At 56.1% G+C, this 20,094-nt stretch overlaps 6 protein-coding genes across 6 annotated transcripts; 2 read left to right on the top strand and 4 right to left on the bottom strand.

The window, feature by feature from the left end:
* Window positions 1-294: 294 nt before the first annotated feature.
* Window positions 295-1,615, bottom strand: CLUP02_04028 (uncharacterized protein; the record flags this gene model as incomplete). The annotated part of the gene is made up of 2 exons (XM_049283045.1): window positions 295-1,404; window positions 1,469-1,615. 2 exons carry the CDS (start codon window positions 1,613-1,615, stop codon window positions 295-297), a joined length of 1,257 nt encoding a protein of 418 aa, XP_049140188.1.
* A 723-nt stretch (window positions 1,616-2,338) lies between these two features.
* Window positions 2,339-3,583, top strand: CLUP02_04027 (uncharacterized protein; the record flags this gene model as incomplete). The annotated part of the gene is made up of 1 exon (XM_049283044.1): window positions 2,339-3,583. One exon carries the CDS (start codon window positions 2,339-2,341, stop codon window positions 3,581-3,583), a length of 1,245 nt encoding a protein of 414 aa, XP_049140187.1.
* Window positions 3,584-3,963: 380 nt separating this feature from the next.
* On the bottom strand, window positions 3,964-6,024 carry CLUP02_04026 (uncharacterized protein; the record flags this gene model as incomplete). Its single annotated transcript, XM_049283043.1, has 1 exon — window positions 3,964-6,024. One exon carries the CDS (start codon window positions 6,022-6,024, stop codon window positions 3,964-3,966), a length of 2,061 nt encoding a protein of 686 aa, XP_049140186.1.
* Window positions 6,025-6,204: 180 nt separating this feature from the next.
* On the bottom strand, window positions 6,205-14,433 carry CLUP02_04025 (uncharacterized protein; the record flags this gene model as incomplete). The annotated part of the gene is made up of 19 exons (XM_049283042.1): window positions 6,205-6,376; window positions 6,451-6,531; window positions 6,577-6,599; window positions 6,949-7,011; window positions 7,557-7,726; window positions 7,991-9,123; window positions 9,173-10,908; window positions 10,960-11,025; window positions 11,078-11,096; window positions 11,158-11,336; window positions 11,391-11,405; window positions 11,503-12,069; window positions 12,276-12,387; window positions 12,443-12,558; window positions 12,653-12,684; window positions 12,810-13,436; window positions 13,488-13,981; window positions 14,030-14,302; window positions 14,357-14,433. The coding sequence occupies 19 exons, from the start codon at window positions 14,431-14,433 to the stop codon at window positions 6,205-6,207; spliced, it is 5,955 nt and encodes a 1,984-aa protein (XP_049140185.1).
* A 1,041-nt stretch (window positions 14,434-15,474) lies between these two features.
* Window positions 15,475-16,884, top strand: CLUP02_04024 (legume-like lectin family protein; the record flags this gene model as incomplete). The annotated part of the gene is made up of 2 exons (XM_049283041.1): window positions 15,475-15,584; window positions 15,645-16,884. 2 exons carry the CDS (start codon window positions 15,475-15,477, stop codon window positions 16,882-16,884), a joined length of 1,350 nt encoding a protein of 449 aa, XP_049140184.1.
* Window positions 16,885-17,883: 999 nt separating this feature from the next.
* CLUP02_04023 (metallopeptidase family M24) lies at window positions 17,884-19,969 on the bottom strand (the record flags this gene model as incomplete). Its single annotated transcript, XM_049283040.1, has 5 exons — window positions 17,884-18,094; window positions 18,204-19,331; window positions 19,396-19,522; window positions 19,574-19,800; window positions 19,917-19,969. The coding sequence occupies 5 exons, from the start codon at window positions 19,967-19,969 to the stop codon at window positions 17,884-17,886; spliced, it is 1,746 nt and encodes a 581-aa protein (XP_049140183.1).
* Window positions 19,970-20,094: the final 125 nt, after the last annotated feature.

The following is a 20,094-nucleotide window of genomic DNA, read 5'->3' as shown; positions in this document are numbered from 1 at the left end:
TGCTAGTAGAGAGGGGGTTGTAGGCGGTAATTCTTTCTCACGTCCCTTGCTGTGGTGGTTGGTATGCGATTTTTCGATAGATGGTTGGGTCCGCATTCCACGATACATTCTTTAATCTTCTCGCCACCTTCGAAAGGGCATTGTCTTTCTCTTGCTTATCTTTTCTGGTAGCGTCTTTTTGTTTTGGCCAGGGCTGGCGATCCCCCACGCGAGGAATGTGCTGTGACGAAAGTCTGTCCCTGGCTCAATTGCCACAATCCTGAATCAAACAACGGGCTCATCCCGAGATCCGGATCACATCACCACAGGCTGTATACCCTTCCTACGCAACTCCTGCTCAAGCATCTTTGGCATGGCGCCGAGTCTGTCACACGCCCACCACGCGGGTTCCTCGTCGTCCTCCCCGAGAAGCAATCGCGAGGTCTCATAAAAGTGGTACAATACAAGCAGCGCCCTCGGGTCATTTGCGACAATCATGTCGAGGAACGGGCCGAAGCAAAACAGCGGGAAGGCGAGGACGTACCGCTCGAGGTCGGGCGTCGCGGGGGGCTGGCGATTCGTGCTGCGGTGTTGCCAGAGGGCCATGATGACGGACAGCCGCTCCACGATGCCGGTGAAGGCGGCGCGTTGACGGTCCGCGCTGCTGTGGTGCTCCGGGGTGGTGCGTTGGCCTCTGGGTGTCATCTCATCGTATCGATCTAGAAAGGCTCTCTGGATCCGGCCGCGATCCATGCCCTGTTCCGCTACGATCTTGTCGAGAGCGTCGCACGGGGCGTCCTGCCATGCCTTGGCAAAGATGCTGTCTTGGCCCTGCGCCCGGGTCCCGAAGAGGAAGACCCTCACGCCGGAGCTGAGAAGGAAGAGTTGGTCCCGGGACTGGTCTAGAGTGGTGTCGGTATTGTCAGAGCCATCGATGAACTCCAGATTACACCACGTGAGATAGTGTATAAGCTGCGCCGTGAAGAAGAGAGAGTCGTACCCTCCCCCAGCCCCGTCGTCACGGCCGAGTTCGGCGCCAAAGAGCGCGCAGCTGCGGGACAAGAGAGCCAGGCTCGCTTCCCCGTAGACGGCGTCTTCTGGTCTGAGAGTGCTGAGGTGCCGCGCCGAGACGGCGAGGATGGCCGTCATGAGGTACTCTGCCCGGAAGGCCAGCGGGAGGACAGACGCCCAGACGTCGGCGAAGCAGAGGGTGGGGATCGTCGCATGCTGGAAGTGGTGGAGGAGCTGCATGTGGAGGAGGTTCACGGGTCCCGAGGCGTCTGCCGGCCGTGCCGGTCCCGTGCCGACGGCGGCAGCGGCGGCGGGCGATGAGGACGACGTCGTCTCTGGGGTGGAGGACTTTTGCGGGCGTGTGCATGGTTCGTTGCGGCGGATGCAGTTCGCGCAGGGGGCTGATTCGTCGCACTGGATCCCGTGTAAGTCTTGCGAGTCTGGGTGACCTCGACTGAGAGACATTGGGACCAATTACCTTCACCTTCCTCCTTTTGCATGGTATGCAGCCTCCTCTGCTCTTCCTGTGAGCCTTTTTCTTCTTTGGCTCTGGGTCAGCGGGATTGATGAAGCGGAGGGTCAGAGGCGTGGCGTCTGTGGAGGTGGAGGGGTTGGATGCTGGCATCGTCGAGGTCGTCCCGTGTAGTGGTTCAAAGGGGGTTCGCAGGGGAAGGATGAAGTGAGAGTTTTGAGCACCGATGAGCCAGGAAATTCATTTAGAATGAGATGATTGCCCATTTGGCTAGAGAAGCTGTCGACAGGCTGAAGCTGAGTGAGTCTGCTCCGTGGCGGAGAGTCCACGAGTGAGATGAAATCAGACAGTAGGCGGAACCTCGCATTCCGAAAAGGGAATGCGATGGAAGCGGGTCTGGTAGCGGAAATGGTTTAGCTCGCTGCAGTAAAGTAGGGGTCCTTGACCCATGACGTCATTACAACGTGCGAGACCACCTCTTTACTGAAATGAAGCTATCGCGAAATTTGATGTACCGGTTGGACATGATTTTGGTGTATGTGGTCCATTCATAATATGGACTCGTTCCACCAAAGAGGTTGCTCGCCTGAATCAAAACCAATGTGCACCCGAAGCCTCCAAGACATAACGGTTCTCAATGAGATCAAAGATGATGGGTCTTTGCCTAGATTAAGATTTGCAGTCATCTTGGGTCACATTGGACGGGCTGATAATCACCGGAGATACATGAGCTCAATTCTATGACTCTGGACGCCCATGCCCAGGATGCTTGTCCTCAACGTCCCTCACATTCTTCCCGTCTGTATTCATTGAGCATAATCTAAGGGCCGCTAGATACTGCTCGTAATTGGATTCATCTTCGCAAGACAGGCCAGTATGGAGGTTCACGAAAATATAGCCCAGCCATCGTCATCAATCGGAATGGAGTCACCTACACTTGCACCGAATCCTCCGGTACAGGATCATACGACAACCTCAACGGGGACCACCGCCTCTCCCAGTCTCACGTTCAAAGGCGGCCTCATCATTCTGCCAAACCCTCTAGCCCGCATCAGCCCTACGTGTGCATCAATCGCGGACCCAAGCCAACACACCCTCCACCTCTTCGCCGACGCCTCGTTCCCCGGACACAACTGGCACAAGGGCCCCTCGACGCCGTCCGCGCCAGCAGGCGCCGCCGTCTTCTGGAAGCCGTGGCCGTGTATAGACCCCGCCGACCCGTGGCACTCCCGCGCATTCCAGATCCTCGCATGCCACAGCCCCCGCCAAGCAGAACTCTTCGCCGTCGTCGCGGCGCTCGAGACGGCGACGCTGCTGGCCCACCTGATGCCGGACCTGAGATGGGTGACGGTCTTTTCCGACTGTCAAGACGTCATGAACACGCTCGCCGCAGCGGAGGGTTCGTACCCCAGCGCCTTGGACCCCCTCGTCAAACGCGCCTTTGAGGCGTGCGGCTCTCTGCGGGATAAGAGGGATATCAGGGTCGCTGTGTGCTGGTGTCCCGGCCACGTTGGTATCCTTGGCAACGAAAAGGCCGACGAGCTCTCCAAAGAAATCCGACGGTACAACTTTAGGCATTTGGTCCCGGAAGAGCAGCCCACGCGCGTGAGCGGGTATGAGATTCCGTCCAAGTATCTCGAGAGGGCGCGCCGCGGGCACTGGTGGAGGGATGAGGCTGATTTCGAGTGGACGGCGAATATGCCTCGCAAGCGGTTTTATCCGGTGGCTGTGAGTAGGGGGTGCGATGAAGAGGCCTGTGAAGAGGCATACGACGACGAGGCATATGATGAAGCTTATGAAGACAAGGACTACGAAGATGAGGACTGCGATGATAAAACTTACGACGATGGAAACTACGATTGTGAAGACTACGATTATGAGGCTGCAGATGGAACTTACGACGACGAAGACTACAATTATGACGCCGACAACGAGTTCTCCGACGACGAGTTCTCTGACGACGAATTGTCCGACGATGACGCATCTGCAACCCTCTCGTTGTATAGCTACTCTTCAGCCACTCAAAGCCAAACAACAAAGCGCAAGCGTTCGGCGCCAGACCTACCAGAGTATCCCTACAAGAGACAAAGGACAGGCCGACTTGAGCACGGCATCAACTAGTGAGGAACATTGGAATGGACTCCAAATCTGGTCTGAGGCCGCGCTACTTTCAGAAGTTGGCTCAAATACAGGTAAACTCTCCTCGTCTCTGCATTCTTGTTGGCATGAACAGAATGCGGCGATGCCGTCATCCTCTCAGTCTTGTAGAATCTTCCCCGATGCTTTAATAGGCTTTGATACCTCGTTCAAGAGAAAGCCGACATTGCACACTTTCGTCACGGGAATGAGAAGCCACATGGTGATGGTGAAAGGTGCCCTAAACTCCGGCGCAGAACCCAGGCATCATCAGAGGACCTTCCATTCCTCGTGATGTGGCAGCAAGTCATGAGATTTCAGTGTACGTACACATAGTTAAATTTTTCGTTTCAGGATATGTTAGGTCAATATCTTAGCCATGTAACCGTTTGGTAAACCTTTACCGGGGCCGATCTCAAGGTGGTGAAAAGTAAGACCATGGTTAGAAGACGCGCGACTAAATAAATGACATAACTGATAATCGAGAGAACTTCCGAAGCCCTCGGGATGATCTTTTGGAAGAACACAAGTTCCTTCTCACATCGGCTCTCGGCAATCTCAACTGCGTTAGACAACTGTTCAATGTAGGATAGCCACTGGAGACCGGGAGTGGGGCAGTCCGGCGACTTGCCATCACATGTTTCGAGCCGCCGCCAAAATTTGTGGAAGTTTGGCCCCGACAATATCCTCCAACAATGCCTGAGTAACATACCCGTGTTGTACCAATCTTCTACATCGTCAGCTTCGAGCTTGGTATGCTCGAGGGCCTTCGTCCATTGATTCCGAAAGGCTACCAAGTCACGACAGACTCCGATGTTCCGGTCTTTCCAGGATCTTTCCAACGCACTCCCCTCAAAATTTTCCGTAACACGATGATTCCAGTCATTTGATTCGTCTACATTCGAGACCATAGGTTCGTAAACTGTTGTTGAGTTCAAGTCCCGGAATTGCTCCTGAAGGCCCAGGAGGCGGTTCCACCAGTCTTGAGACATGACAGGTAACTTATCGAGCTCCTCAATAATGATCCTCTGCCGTTGTGTAGGGAACTTTTTGACCGAAAGATGGCTCAGTAAAAAGCTGATACCGAGGGTGACTGTAGGCAACGTTGCAGTGATAATACATCCGATCCTCCAAGCCATGAGCTCGGTTTCAGATGGAAACTCGAAATTCCAAGCAAGGCAGTGAACGCCGCCAAAGACGAGGGATGAGGTCGCTAGGAAGATCGCCATCGAAGAGGATCTGGATCCTATCCAAGTAGCGTCATTAGGAATGCGATTTCCTTCGTGTAAATCTCGGCGCTTTTTGATATCTGCTGCCTTGGTAGGTGAGCGAAACCAGAGCGAAAGCTGCCGCATCTTGGGCGTAGACACCCACTCCCCATAAGGTCCATATCGAATATGAGTTGGTACTGAGATGTCTTTTGGCTTCCACCAGCTGGCCCAATAGGTTAGAATTGCCATAATAGCAAACGCAACCGTAGCAAGCTCGAGTTGTGTGACTGGTAATTTTGCTACTCCACGGCCTACTACATTAAGAACAAGCAATAGAATTTGAGTAACAGCAAGAATCTTAACCAACCAATCTGCTTTACTTTTGTCTTGTATACTCGCTCGACCTAGTATCAAGTATTTTAGGGGGTGTCCTTGGCGGCTGTCCCACTCATACTCCGGTGTCAACTTTGTGGCAGTGAGGACTTTGTAGGCCCACCCTGAACTGCCCTTTGCCCAAGGGATCAAGATCCCACCCATCTGGGCATAGTAGGAGTGGACAATCGTCCATAATTGTGGGACCTCGTGGACTCGACTTGGAAGTCTGGTCTCTGCCTGTTGTCCCGTTGGTCTCGTCTCTGCGTTAAGAACATTCTCCGGCGCCGACTCAGTCGTTGCGGCATGTGATACCGTAGTAGCCGAGTTCAACGAAGGTAACTTAAGGTAAAGAGACCGATAGATTATTTTGTAGTAGGGCGGGTACTCAACCTTCCAAAAACGGTGCTCGTCGACGGTCAAGCTATAGGGAACTTCGAGGCGTTCAACCGATGTTATCTGATGTCTGATATGGGGTAGGACCTCGCCGAACTGTCGCAGTTCGTCTAGAGCCTGTCGAAGATCGCAGATGGCCTTTGAAAGGATGAACTCGGGGAAAATGATGTTGATCGCCATCCACTTTACGCGACGACAGAGTTTCTGAAATGTGGTGTCTTTGGGACCAGGTAAGTTGAGGTGCGTAACCGTCCAAGTGCAAGCAAATATGGTAATAGCGCAACTCCAAACCAGATTGAGGGTCCCCCGAGTACCTGGACCCGCCCTCCATCCGACTGTCTCCTGATTTGTGGTATTGGTTTCGTTGGAAGCCTTGGCATTAATGGCCAGGACAAAGAACAGACACACTCTGGACAGGTTGTGATGGAAGTGAACGTTGGAAAACATGATAATAAAGTGTTGTGATGTCAAGGGGTTGTTTGGATTGAACGTTGATCAGGGACGAGTGTTTCTTAAGGAACTTTTGGTAGGCCGTTGCTTCGTGGCCACTGGCTGCGGTGACTTAAGTACAGAAAGACGTATGCCAAACCCCCAACCTCAAGCTTAAAGGGCTCAAGCCAAAACTACTTATGCATTCAGCCCGACACGGTCAAGCCGATGTTGGGGTGTGACTGCGGCGCCCAGACCAGGCGAAAACACACGTATGGCTGGCTGACTACGGCGGATCGAACAAAGGAAATGCAGTAGATCCCAGGTTAATTGCCCTTTTGGGCAGTATGCGCAGTCGAGAGCGGGGTAGCTGAGAAACATTGCCAAATGTTATTGGCAACCAGCTGTCATCCCGTACGTAGGTTAAAGATGCATAAGTTGGACCAAGCAGCTTCAGGTACATCCCGAAGTTCCAAGTCGTTGAAAATTCGGTCCTTGTCAATGATTTCTTGTATTTCTTCGAGTCTACACTCATCACATTAAACACGAAGTGCTTCTACAAACATTTACCTCTCCTCAGCTGATTCAAACACCTGTTAGTTGAAGCTTGTAATGGCAGTATAGTTTCTATAAATTTGGGTTTTCATCTATTATCGAGGTTCGAGATGATATTTGCTGCAGGAGTAACAATCCTTAGCAATGTAATCGGCTTGAGCCGGTCGACCTGAACCATGCCGGACCCCTCAGGGCCGGCCCCACTATTACGGAAACGCTCCGATGGTGGCATGCGCCGGACCCGCCGTATATAAAATAAAACAAAATAACAGAAGAAGAAGAAGAAGAAGAAGAAGAAGACAAAAGGAAGATGGAGGGGGAGAATGAGAGAGAGAGAGGGGGGGCCTGAGCAAGTACCTGACTGGTAATTAATATAAGGTATGAGACGGTGGTAACCTGCATGTAATTGAGATACGAACCGCCGTACTCTCCGTCCAATCTCCGTTGGGACTATGTTTGGTACCGCGATTCAGAACGCCGTATCAGTCCGGCGGCACACCTCAGAACCTCGAGCCAGTCTACCTACTTACTTATTTGCCAGGCCTGTGCCACCTTCCCACGTCAGTTGAGGCGCGATTGTCAATTATGATAGAGACTACTCGCAAGGTAATTGCCGCCAAGACTTGGCACTTCCCAACCCAACGGGCATTTTATTCTTTCAAGCTGTATACCTACCTACATTGTGCCCCGAAGGTAGAAAACACATATAAATAGTACACCAAAGTCGACCCTTGGGTTTTCCCGCGGACAGCATCCCAATCGCACAAACATTCCCCGGATTAAAGTCTTTAGTCCCTTTGGCTCAGCTTAACAATTGAGGGTATGAAGGAGGTTAATGGGTTTGGGCTATTCAGGGTGCATCGACTGGCGTATCTCTCTACAGGGGTGAACAACACATGAGGGGGTGCAAGCCGATAGGAGCTGGCCACCATCAACGACCAAAGGTCGAGAAACCATTAGGATGGGCACAGCAATTGAGATGGCCAAAACATCACAGAATCCTTAAAAATCTTGACGCATATCATCGTCATCAAAATGATTCTTTTGGAGAGTCTATAATCCTGGCCCCATGTAGTGAATATGCAGAGACCACATGCGCCGTCCGCCCAGATACAGCCAGCCCGCCCAATGCTAAATGGAAATCCTTCACCAACGTCGGGCCATGCTGTGTGTGGCACGACACCCTTTTCGATTGCTCACAAAAAACAACACCGCTTTTTCTTTGTTTCAGCCAGGCCCGTTCTCGGCTCGTAAAACTCCAACCATATCTAACTGTGTGGGGGAGGGGGGGGAATCGGCTCACACAACCCGCGCGCCAGCAGTGTCCCTTGTATCGTCGTGTCTATAATTACAGTTAAGAAAAGAAGACGGAGACTGCCTACAGTGGCAGCCCGCAGTCGATCATTAGCAGGGTGCTCTGCCTATTTACGCCGCCTCGTCTTGGGAGCGGGCGCGGGCTCGGGCGACGGCTCCACGGCCTGTCGCTTCTTGGCCGTCTGCTTCTTTGGTCTCGGAGGCGGCGGCGGCTCCGAGTGGAGATGGCCGAGCTCCTCCATGGCCGTGGAATTCTCCCACGCGAGGCAGCGGTAGTTTGTGGGTTCGGGCGTCGGCTCGTGCTGGCGGCCTCTGGTGCTCATGCGCTTCGAGTCGCGCCTCTTGCCCTTCTTCTCCTTCTCTTCCTTTTCCTTCTCCTCCTCCTGCTGTTGCTGCTCCTCGGGCTCCGCGGCGGCGAGGTACGTCTTGCGGTTCTCCATGTGCTGAACAATCTTGTCCCGGAACGCCACGATCTCTTTCCGAAGTCGCAACTCGTTGAAGCCCCGCGGATCCAGCCACTTGAGGAGCTCATCGACCTGCTCCGGCTCGCTATAGTAGCCCCACTGATGGGCGTTGAAGACGCTGGTGGGGCCCTCTTCCAACTTCTTCCGCTCCGGCACCGTCATAGAAAACTTGGTTTGGTACTCGGCCTGGTACTCGGGGTCGGTGTCAATGTACCCTTGGCGCTCCAGCTCGTCAGGGCCTTGCACCCATATGCAACCGTTGGCGTACTCGGCAGCAGCGGTTGAGCTGTCCGGGAGCCCCCCGTACGGCATGCCGTTGCGTTCGAACCAGTAGTACCGGTTCCAGAATCGGTCCTTACCCAAAACACGGGTCCGGCCACAGTCGGCTTCGCGGAGGTCGTTGTCTATCACGGCGATCTCGTCTTCGCACTTTTTGATAAAGTCCTCCTTCTTCTGGATATCCTTGAGGACCTTAAGGAACTGCTTCGACTGCTTGGGTGCCTTTGCGGCTTCGGCAGCCTTTTCTTTCCGCTCGAGCTCCTCCTTACGCTTGCGTTGCCTCTCCGCGGCGCGGTCGTTGGCACGGCGGAAGTTCCTGCGGGGTGCTCCCTCCTCGTCAGAGTCGGCCACTTCGTCCTCGGCGTCGGCGGCGTCAGCTGCCGACTCGTCTGCGTCCGTCATCTTGACATCCTCGTCTGCCTTTGGCTCGGGAGGCGGCGACGGCGGCATGTTGTCGGGGAGCATTATCTTGCGCTGGTCGTTGAGAGCACGCAGTTCCTCGATGCTGTTGGGGGGTCAGTCACGCATTCACCAAAACGTCTAGTGTCACCTACGCCTGCTTCCTCTGCCGCTGCCAGTCAATCTTTTCCTTGCGGAAAGCCGTCATTTGCTCGCTGCATTCTTCCATGTAGGTACGCATCGCTTTGGTCTGCGTTGTGAGCATGCAGATGATCTGCAGCGCCTGCACACGGTAGTTGACGTCGAGTCGAGCATAGTGCTCCTGCACCGTCTCTTGGGTAGGGTCCTCGTCGGGGGGACACAGCTGGGCGAGCAAATCCTCGCACTGCTCCTCCATCCTCTCATTTTTGGAGAGCTGGTGCAGCAGACCGACGACGATTCTCTCCCAGCCGCCGTTTTGGAACTTGCGTTTCCTGAGCTCCTCAATCCAGTCGTACTCTTCAAGGAGGTCCTCAGCGCGGTGCTTGATCTCGGGCTCCGCATTCTGGCTTTCCTTTTCCGCTGCCCTCGCCTCGGCCAGCAGCCTCTCGGCCTCGGCTTTGGCGAGACTGCTTCGTGTGGCTCTTGCAGGCGGCCGATCGGTTTCCGGGGTCGGCTCCTTGGTCTCCTCCTCATCCTCGTCTTCCTCAGAGTCCTCCTCTTCGTCCTCTAGCTCGGGCAGCTGGACGTTCACCTTGCCGCCGTCTGCCTCAGCACTCACAATCTGCTTGAGCACCGCACAGTGGATTTCCTCAAACAGCTGGACCTTGGTCTCCTCTGATGCTACAGACATGGCCTCCACAAAGTCGTCAAACGTAAACGAGTCGAGCTTGAAAATTTCGCAGTACACATTCAGGGTGTCCCACGTCTCCAAGAACGAGCCAATCGACTTCATCGACAGCTTGTCGCGTATGCTGGCGTTGCCATTCACGGCCACATCGGAGGCAGTCGGGGGGTCGTTGCAGAGGAACGCCAGGGCGGGTCTGACGACGCCCTCTCTCAGAGGCACCTGGAGATCCTCAATGGGGTACTTTGGCGGTGGCGGCGGCGGCGGCGGCTCGGGCGCAGTCATGGAGTGCGGTAGCGGTTGATTCCGGAAGTTGAGCGGCAGCTGGAAGGGGTTCTTGTGCGGCGGGGCGTGGAAGATGCCGGCCTCGGACGCCATGTTTGGCGAGCCGTTCTGGCCTTGAGGGAACTCTGGCGATTGATGCTTGCCCTTTTGGCTCTTGAATGCGGGCTTCAGCTCGGGTAGCCGCGCAGGGCCGTTCTGGATGGCGCCGTTGACGCCGTTGGTGCCGTTGCCGTCCTGCGTCGGAGTCTGGCTGGCGCGCTTCTGGGCCTGCAGCTGCTTCCTCTCCATCAACTTGGTATCGTAGCGTAGGTGAGGCGGGACCCGGGAATCGATGTGGTACTGTGCCGCCACATCGTGCTTCACGAGCCACGGCGCTCCGTTCCATGCCTCACGCGTCACCGTCTTCTTGATGAAGGAGCGCAGAACCGACTTTGTAAATATTTTGCGATCGCGGAAAATATGGTCGTCGTCGACCACGGCCTCGATCCCGGGGCGTTCCTCCAAGCTGACCGTATAGCGTGTGTAGGGGGCGGTCTGGGTGCCGTCTGGCAAAATCTTGCCGCCGAACCGGGTCTTTTCTCGCACGACGCCCTGCAATCTCTCGCTCTCCGCCGTGCTGACGGTCACGGCCTCGCCCGGGTAGTAGTCGGCTCTAAACTCGTCAAACACCAAGTCGACAAGCGCATCGATTCGGGACACCGTTTGGAATTGGACGCGACGCAGGACGGGGCCCTTAAGAGCTTCGGGAAACGCTTGTTCCACCTCCTCGGCACCGGCGAGCTATTGCCATGTCAGCAGGTTTGCGCGGTAGTGGAAGATGGCGGGACGCACTTCGCTCTTGAGTGCTTCGAAAAAAGTCAGGCCGGAGTGTCCTGTGATCTGGCAGATGAAGCGCCGCTACGCGCTGGGGTTAGTCTTGGCCCGTAGCCCCACCTGGCCTGGGACGTACCTGTTTGTAGAAATCCATTCTTCACCGCATTAGCTGAAGCCGAAAAGGAAACAAAAAAGTGACGACAAAAAAAAGCTCACCTGGTAAGATAATCCTCATATTGGGCAAAGACCTCGCCGGTCTGTGGGATATGCCAGACCTGGGAGCCTGCATCAGTATTCGTCGCATTATTCGTGAATGTCACTCTGCGAACCTCTGAATTGTCATCCTTGACGTCCTTGGGAGCCAGAAACTGCACCGGTTTACGCTTGAAGAGAACCTATACCTCCAGTCAGCGATCTGCGACCCCGGAGAGCGCGTCGGGAGGCCGTACCATGTTGGCGGTTGGCTACAATGGCATGGCCCAAGATTCGAGGATCCGATTGCGCGGTGGGGCTGAAATCCAGCCAACCTTGTCTTCAACCGTACAAGTGGTCCTACAAAACCTCGAGGACCATTTGCTGGGCAAAGGAAACGCGTTGTGGCGGTCTGGCGGGTGTGTTGTGGTCGCGGCCGGAGCGAGCGGAGGCGCGGTCGTGGGTGTCGGGCAGGGGGAGGACGGGTCGGCGGGTGCACTTACACGCGAGACTCGCGGGGGACGCGGTGCGGCTCGCAGATGACGTGTCGGAGATGGCTGTATGATTGACGGTATCGATGGTTCGTGGTTGTGGTCGCGGGTTGGTGAGAAAACGCGCAGCCTGCGAGTCGTGGGTGAAACGACGGGGGAAAAAAACAAAAGGTGGGAAAGGAAGTGGTGAGCCTTGGGGGGGAGGAGGAAAGGAAAGGGAAAAAGAGAAGAAGGGCGCCAGTGAAAAGCGGTCCTGGCCCGCTTGGCCCGTTCGGCCCACGGTGCCTCCGCATCCCATCTCCCAGGCGCCTGCGCACCAGGCCTCCTTACCCTCCTCCACCCGCCACGACTCCGTCCGCCTCGGGAATCCCACAACCGCGTCGGCCACCCGCGAATTTGTACTCGTTGGGCTCGCCATGGCTGGGGCTTTCGATTGAGCACTCAACTAGCCATGAACACCACGATTTGGTCGATTAATGCCGTGATATATCTTGCACGTCTTCCGGTCCTGGCGGGTAGCCTAATTTTCGTTAATTGCCTCCTCGGGGCCAGCTCCGGATGAGCACCGTTCTACCACCACATGACATATAAACGCGATTCAACGTTCCAATACAAACTGTTACATTGTTATGGACTCGTCTACATAATTACAGGTGTGACCGATACGCAGCGCGGCCTGTCGGTCATGATATCAACGCCGGGATGGTCCGCCGTGGCCGCTCCGGGCCTCCGGGCTCCGTGTAAGTGATTTTGGCGCAATTGCCTTGTACCACAGTCAATCACTCAAATTCCGATAGTGCATCGCCCAAACTGTGCACGACAAGTGTCTGTTTTGTTCTTTGGCTTGTTCGTGGTATACAATGGGTTGTGTCCAAATGGCCCACGACCCCCGGTCCCCCTGCTCAGCCGTTAGCTCCAAAATGTAGTTTCCCTCCTGGCAAGGTACTTGTAGTGGAGCCGGTGCTGCTGTCAGCCTCCAGGCACGTGAGACGCAAGTTTTCATTGGCTCCCGCCAGCTAGGCCCCCACGGGACCAAGCGTCTCTTTTAGACCTCCGGCAACTCAGTGGCACTGGCACGCAAGAGTTTCACCGTATTTGTCTCGACTGTAATTCTATGCCTACCTAAGGTAGCAATACCTACATTTTATGACGTGAAATAGACAACCATGAATCCGATCCAGCTACCAACCACGCCTACAGCGCAGTATGAGCTGGTGAACATGAGTGGCAGGAACTCGTATCGCTTCCCAAACACAACCTGGTGGAGCAGCGAGCAGTAGAAAATCAGCGGGATGCTGACGGCAATGTACAACGTGCTGAACCGGTCCAGCAAGAAGAATCTCGCTTTGCGCGAAGCCGGAGCCAAGCGGTCGAACACCATGAGGAACAACACCAGCCAGAAGATGGTGTACACCGTCTTGATTGGAAACTCGGCCGAGGTGAAGAGCAGGGGAAAGAGAGATACGTGGCCGGCAACCGCCAGCGGCCGGAACGCGCCAAGGTAACGACGATCCTTGAGGGCGATCAGGCTGAAGGGAATGATGACCAAGAGAATGGCCTTTTCATGCACATGCCATCCGAAAAGGAACGAAGCATAGCCGCAGAGCGTTACCGCCCCGATGAAGGCATCCCATGTGGGGGGTGCTTGGAAGAAGAGCTTGATCAATGGCAGCACCTGAAAGAAGAGCGTTAGAGCGAAGCAGGTCCGCGGGGTGATCTCTGGCAAGACGGCAAAGGCCGTGTCTCCGACGAGTCCTCTGGTGACGCTGTTGATTGCTTCGGCCTTGACCGGCAGGTTGAGGCGGGGTGCGGCTGCAACGTGTCAGTCTATTGCGTGATTAGTTCTGTGGTGATCAAACGTACCATAGATCAGAACGCGATCGGCAAACGAGTAGAGCGCCCAGATGTTGGGAGCCCAGTAGGCGTGGCAGAGGCCCCGCGAGAAGGGAAACAGTCGGCTCATCATCTGGGGGATTTGTTCCAGGGCGGCAAACGGGCCAAAAGCAGCACCAAAGATGGCCGCAATGCCGCCGCCCAGCTTGACGCAGTTGAAGAACTGAATCCTAAAGATGGACTTGGGCGAGAGGCAGTATGCGCGCAGCAAGAACACAAAGTAGGCTGGCGCCAGGTACAGGTAGATGTGCTTCATGCACAACAACGCAGCAAAGACCAATCCGCTGCCCAGCAAGCCCGACTTGGATCTGGCCAGCACGAGTGACAGGATGAGCACACCGTACATGGCACCGTTGTACTGGAAGTGAATGTGGTCAATGATGAGGAGACCGGGCGACAACAGGATGGAGATGGCGGCAGCTTGGGCAGCCCGTCTCGTGGGACCGGTGGCAGAGTCGATGAACCTGGACCTTAGCTTACAGTCGATGCGGCGGATACACAAGCAAACTTACCGCTGCAGCGCGTAAACGAGAACCAGCTCAGAAATAATGACGGTCCATCGCTGGAAGTAGACCGTCTGCCAGCTATCGTATTCCAGGTTGTAAAGTTTGAGCATGGCCGGGTCGACGAGCTTGGCGACCTGGGACATGGCCCACTCAAAGTAGGCGAAGAAGGGAGGGTAGTCGAGGGTCCATTCTGACGTTTTCTCGTAGTACCATTCTGATATCGGGAGGCTGTTGGTGATGGCGAGCCAGTTGCGGTGGACTTCGAAATCGGTGGATTTGCTGCGCGACGTGTCAGCTGGAGTCTTTCGAGCTGGAGGGGAAGCAACCACATACTAGGCCGGGAAGAGGAGGACTTTGAGTGCGCCGGCGACGAGGGCACACTGCGTGAGGGTGGGATACGATTCGGCCATTGTGGCGCGTTCGAGAACCGGTCAGTAGGTAATCCGCATTGATCTGGGCGGTGCCGTGAGAGCTTCACTGGAGTGGTCAGTGGTCGGGAGGTGGGAGGAATTTCACAGGCCACCTTGGTCGGTGTCGTCAGGGGTCCTGCTCAATGGGAAGGAGCTGCAGCTTGGGGGTTTTATTTTTCTGGAGAAGGGGCCATGGGCAGGGATTGATGCTGGGCCCGTGCGATATCGCGGTGAAACCACAGTTGCCGTCTTTTGGAGACGCGACGGGACTCTTTAACGATACGTACTCCCTTACCCCATACAAGCCACATATTCAAAGCCACAATGACAATGACAAAGAAGCTCCCCGCCACGTCTGCAAGGAACCGAGCAGAAAGTGTCTTTCTTTTCCAGAATCCCTTTCGCATTCCAGCTCGGGCCATGCAACTTCAGGTTGGTGGACCAGGGTCCCTTTATTTTCGCCAGTGTCTCCAGCAAAAGCTCTTGGGCACGCTCTGAGACAGCGAAACGGAATCCAAGCTCGTGGTTTGGAGTCCATCATCACGAGACTTCACGACCTGAGAGATATTGAGATGATGCAGAGGGATACCATCGACCTGCCGCTAGAGCTAATTTGATTGCAGTGCAATTGACTTTCCTCAAGAATCCAACGTTCATAACGCTAAAACGCCCCGTCCAAAAAGGGCAGCCCAGGAGCTTATCCACATAGCTGGCTGTTACTGCTGCTGCTGCTGCTGTCTTGAACGCTTTTTAGTGCCAACCTGTCCTCAACCCACAGACACACACCATCAACCCCTGCTTGGGAGTTTCTCGACTGGGCGGGTTTCCAACCACATTGTTCCCACGCTTTTCTGGATCCCATCGTCGTCTGCACTTTTTTATTTTTCTTACATTCTGCCCGCATTGCAGGACCTTGCATTCCTGTATTTTAATATACAATTGATCGTCCTCGTGGGCATACGGCCGGCTTCGTTGTTGCACTTGATACCCCCCATCTCCACACACACTAGGTAGCTCCCGCGCTGCCTCGAACCAGTCACGATGCGTGTGTCGCAAGCTCCCCTGAGCTCGACGCTCGCCCTCTTGCTCGGTGCAAGCTTCACACAAGCTCAATACCTCATCAACGAGCTCAGCTTTGGCTACTCTGGCAGGTAGGACTGCAAACAACCCAACCCCCCCTGGCGCCACCGAGGCTCAGCTAACCTGAACAGCATATCACCAAACAATGACGGCCACGTCCCCAACTTTGTCCTCCAGGGACAACCGAACCAGCCCGAGATCCTCTCCAACAAGATCATCCTGACACCGGTGGCGCCTGGCAACCAGCGCGGCTCCATCTGGAGCACCCAGAAGGTGATGCACCAGAACTTCATCGCCGATATTGACTTCCGAGCCAACGGCCCCGAGCGCGCCGGCGGCAACCTCAACATCTGGCTTACCAACGGCGGCTCTGCCGACGTCGGCATGAGCTCCGCATACACGGCCGGACGCTTCGACGGTCTCGTCCTCGTCGTCGACGGCTACGGCGGCACCGGCGGTATGGTGCGCGGCTTCCTCAACGACCGGTCCACCGACTACAAGGCCCAGAGCGACATTAGCCCCCTTGCCTTTGGCCACTGCCAGTACCACTACCGCAACCTCGGCCGTCCCAGCCAGATCAAGCTGCGCCAGACCGACCGCGCCTTCAAGGTCGAGATTGACGGCCGTCTGTGCTTCGAGAGCGACAAGGTCAAGATCCCCACGGGCTACACCTTTGGTCTGACGGCCGCGAGCGCCGACAACCCAGACTCGTTTGAGATTTTCAAGATGGTCGTCATGTCCGATAGCCTCCACGCCGGGGAGCAGCAGCAGCAGAATCAGGGGCAGCAGCAACAGCAACAGCAGCAACAGCAGCAGCAACAGCAGGCACACGAGCAAAAGGCCAACCACGGCCAGCCCAGCAACCCGCGCAGCGGCAACGACGAGCCCATTGACCTCAATGCCATCCCCGACTCCAGCGCCGACACAATCACCTCGTCCAAGGCGCAGTTCGCCGACCTGCACAACCGCCTGCAGTCCGTCAACCACATCCTCGGCACAATCTTCAGCGCCGTCAACAAGTTCGGGCAGCAGGCCGAGAACCGCCACGCCGAGACGTCGCAGCTGCTCGACTCGCTCCGCACCGAGCTGCGCAAGCTCGAAAAGATCAACGACCTCGAGGGCCGCATCAACGGCCTCGAGCGCGAGATCCGCGCCATGCGCACCGACCTGAACCTCCAGATGAAGAACACGGAGCACTCCCTCAAGGGCTACATGGAGGGCCACCACGCCACCCTCTCGTCCAACATTGTCAAGGCCGCCCCCGGTCACGGCAAGCTGATTGCCGTCATCGTCGGGTCCCAGGTCGTCCTCGCCGTCGGATACCTGGTGTACAAGAGGAGGAAGAACTCGATGCCCAAGAAGTACCTGTAAATGGACGTGAGAGGGGTGACGGAAGGTCGCAGACGGCGCGGAGATGCCGTTTGGTACGTGTCGTTGGCTTGCTACGGCTGTGGTGGTCTCGCAGCATCACGACGATGGCCAGTGGTAGTCAGATGATTCGCACTTTACCCTCACTTGTATAACAAGTGATGACATGAACGACGGAATATACGCAGAGGCCGTGGCCGGCGGCACTAGACGAGGTGGTGATGGGATGAAGTAAAGATATATAAACATCGAAGCGAAAATGTCTAAAGTTCAACACATGGTCTCGGTCGTTGCAGTGGAATCGTGCCTGCTGATGAGATGGACAAATGGGGTTCTCTGGGATGAATTTGATGCCCGTGATTCGTATGGTCAGTCAATGGGGCATGAAGACATCCACAAAGCTTCCAAGCCCAGGTTCCTCATCTGCTGCATTCCCAAGGGGAGGCTATCTCGGTAGTAGTCCGCCCTCGCAAACGTATGCTCCTCCACGCCCCTCCCTGGACTCCTCTCTAGCCCTGTTGACGATACCAATAATTGTGTTCAATGTTCCCTGTTCGTCATCCTCCACATGTCTGAGACGTTTGAAGAAGCTGAAAGGAGAATATGCTGCTGCTTGTTTCCCTCCAGACAAGGAAACAAAACATGGGATTTACTTACATCCTCCAACTATAGACGAGCTTCATGTTCCAAGGGCGTATCAAAAAAAAAAAAGAGGGGAGAGTCTTCGACTCCCAGAGAGCCTCCGGCGTCTACACTTGACGCGAACCCCCCCCCTTTTCATTGAGCCCGCGAAAGTCTAACAATCTTAATGATGGCATGATTCCCCAGCTACCGCCAAGGAACCGGACAGATGTACACGAGAACACCGTCGCGCATGTACACATTACTATCTCTATCTACAAAAAAAAAAACTACTTCAACGCTCCCAGCAAAACCAATCAAAAAAACCAACCCTTCTCCATCATCGTCATCGTCATCACCTCTCACTCCCCAAAAGGCATCTCACGCCTTGCCGTTGATAACCCGCAACAGCTCCTCCCCCTTGGGCGCCCCCGTAGACAGGTTCTCGTACCCGTCGTCCGTGACCAGAATGTCGTCCTCGATACGCACGCCGCCGACGCGGTAGTACCGCTCCAGCACCGCCTTGTTGATGAAGCGGGCGTGGCGCGGGTTGCTGAGGAAGTAGCCCTCAATGTACTCTCTGCAAAAGTAGCTGTGTTTCGTTTGACTAATTAGCAAGGTTCCCGACGTTCTCGGACCACACCTCATCTACAAGTCTGGATAGGCTGAGTTATTCTCGATCCAGAGGGAGAGACACTCACATTCCGGGCTCCACCGTCACGATCATGTTCTTGCGCAGGTACTGCCGTCCCCGATACGGCGGCGGCACCGAAGCAGCAGCAGCAGCAGCACCGCCAACACCGGCACCAACGCCTGCCTGCGCCATGGCACTCATCATCTCGGGCGTGATGACCTCCCTCTTGCCGACCCGCCCGCCCGTTCCCTTGTTCAGCAGCAGCAGCCTCTCGCGCCCAGAGACGTCGTGCACCTCCAGCCCGACGTGGTGTCCCAGCCCGTGCGGGAAGAAGGCCGCGACGGTGCCCGCATCCCACACCTCGGCCGGGTCCCCTCGGAGGACGCCCAGCTTCAGCAGGCCTTCCTGCGCGACCCGGCTCGCGTGGACGTGCAGGTCGAAAAACAGCGTCCCGGGACGGATGCGCGCGATGCACTCGTCCTGCATCCTCGCCACGACGTCGTACACGGCCCGGCTCTCGGTTGAGAAGCGCCCGGATATGGGCAGCGTGCGGGTGATGTCGCTCGCGTAGCAGTGCCACTCGCAGCCGGCGTCGAACACGACAACCTCGCGGCCCTCGAGCGGCTCGTCGTTGGCGTCGTAGTGCAGCGTGCTCGCGTTCTTGCCGCTGCCGGCAATGATGGCGTACGACTGCTCCCGGGCGCCCTCGGTGGTGCACCACGCCTGGAAAATGGCCTCAATCTCGCTCTCGTTGCCCAGCTTCAGCAGCCTCTCGGCGACTTTGCGGTGGGCCGCCGCCGACACGGCCGCGGCTTTGCGGATCATGGCGACCTCGTACTCCGTCTTGACGACGCGGGCCTGGTCCGCAGCCGGCTGCAGCGAGGTGGTGTCGACGCGCACCTCGGCGGCCGTCTGGAGCAGGTCGCCGTGCAGCAGCGGCGGCACCTGGTCGGCGTGGAGGACGTAGAGCGTCGAACCGGGCGTCAGATGGCGGTACAGAAACTTGTTGAGCTGCGTCGTGTAGCGCACGTCGTCGACGTCGAGCTGCTTGAGGCATTCCGAAATACCCGGCGTCGAGCCGAACCAGAGGACCTGGCGCGGCTCGACATAGGGGATCCAGAGAATCAAGCGGTCCGACGCCAGCTCGTAGGTCACGGCGCAGTCGGCAAAGTTGGCGCCGCTCAGGTAGTAGAAGCTATTCGCGTGTCAGTACCTGGAGCAGATGTTCAGGGGGCAGTCTGCCATGGGGAGAGACATACTATCGCCGCTGGCGAAAGGTCGGACCCATGTCCGAGTCCTCATAGCTGCGGCTTGGCTCACCGGGCAGGAAAACGAGGCCATCGCTGGCGTTGAGCTCCGCGGCGACCTTGCGGGCGTGGAGTTTAGCTTTTACACAAGATCAGCATCCCCCATGGACAAGACGGACACCACGCCCACGACAGTCGCAGAACGGGTACAGTAGACGACTAGACTCTTTACGAGGCGACGCCATCCAGGTCTTGTCAAGGTCCCAGCGACGCTTGTCACCGTGACCTGACAGAACAGTGCGTGAATGGTAGCAGGGCGCGGGAAGCGTACCGGGAAACTTGGTCGGGATAGGCGCAACCGACACAACCGACACAACCGACTCAACCGGCTCAGCCGACGTCTTGACCTCAATGGACCTTTATTGGCGGCGAAACACCGGTCAGCCAAAAGCGAACATTGGGAGACCAAGATAGAATACGGGGCCCAAGGAAGAGGAAACGAGGACGCTGACGCGCAATGCGACTCCACCTACAGAGCATCAAACTCATCCACCACAACTACATCGTGATCAATGGCGCTCTCCATGGTTCGGGTCACGTTGAGGTGTGTGAGTGTGTGTGTGTGTGGGCGATAGGTATTGTTGTCCGGACTTGTCAATAATCGAGGGAGAGGGGCAAGGGGGGGGGAAGCGGTCTGACGTTGCCTCGCAG

The sequence above is a fragment of the Colletotrichum lupini genome, chromosome 2 (assembly GCF_023278565.1).
Source record: "Colletotrichum lupini chromosome 2, complete sequence".
Taxonomy (NCBI): domain Eukaryota; kingdom Fungi; phylum Ascomycota; class Sordariomycetes; order Glomerellales; family Glomerellaceae; genus Colletotrichum; species Colletotrichum lupini.
The sequence above is the reverse complement of the archived record's forward strand: the minus strand, read 5'-3'. Positions and strand labels throughout refer to the sequence as shown.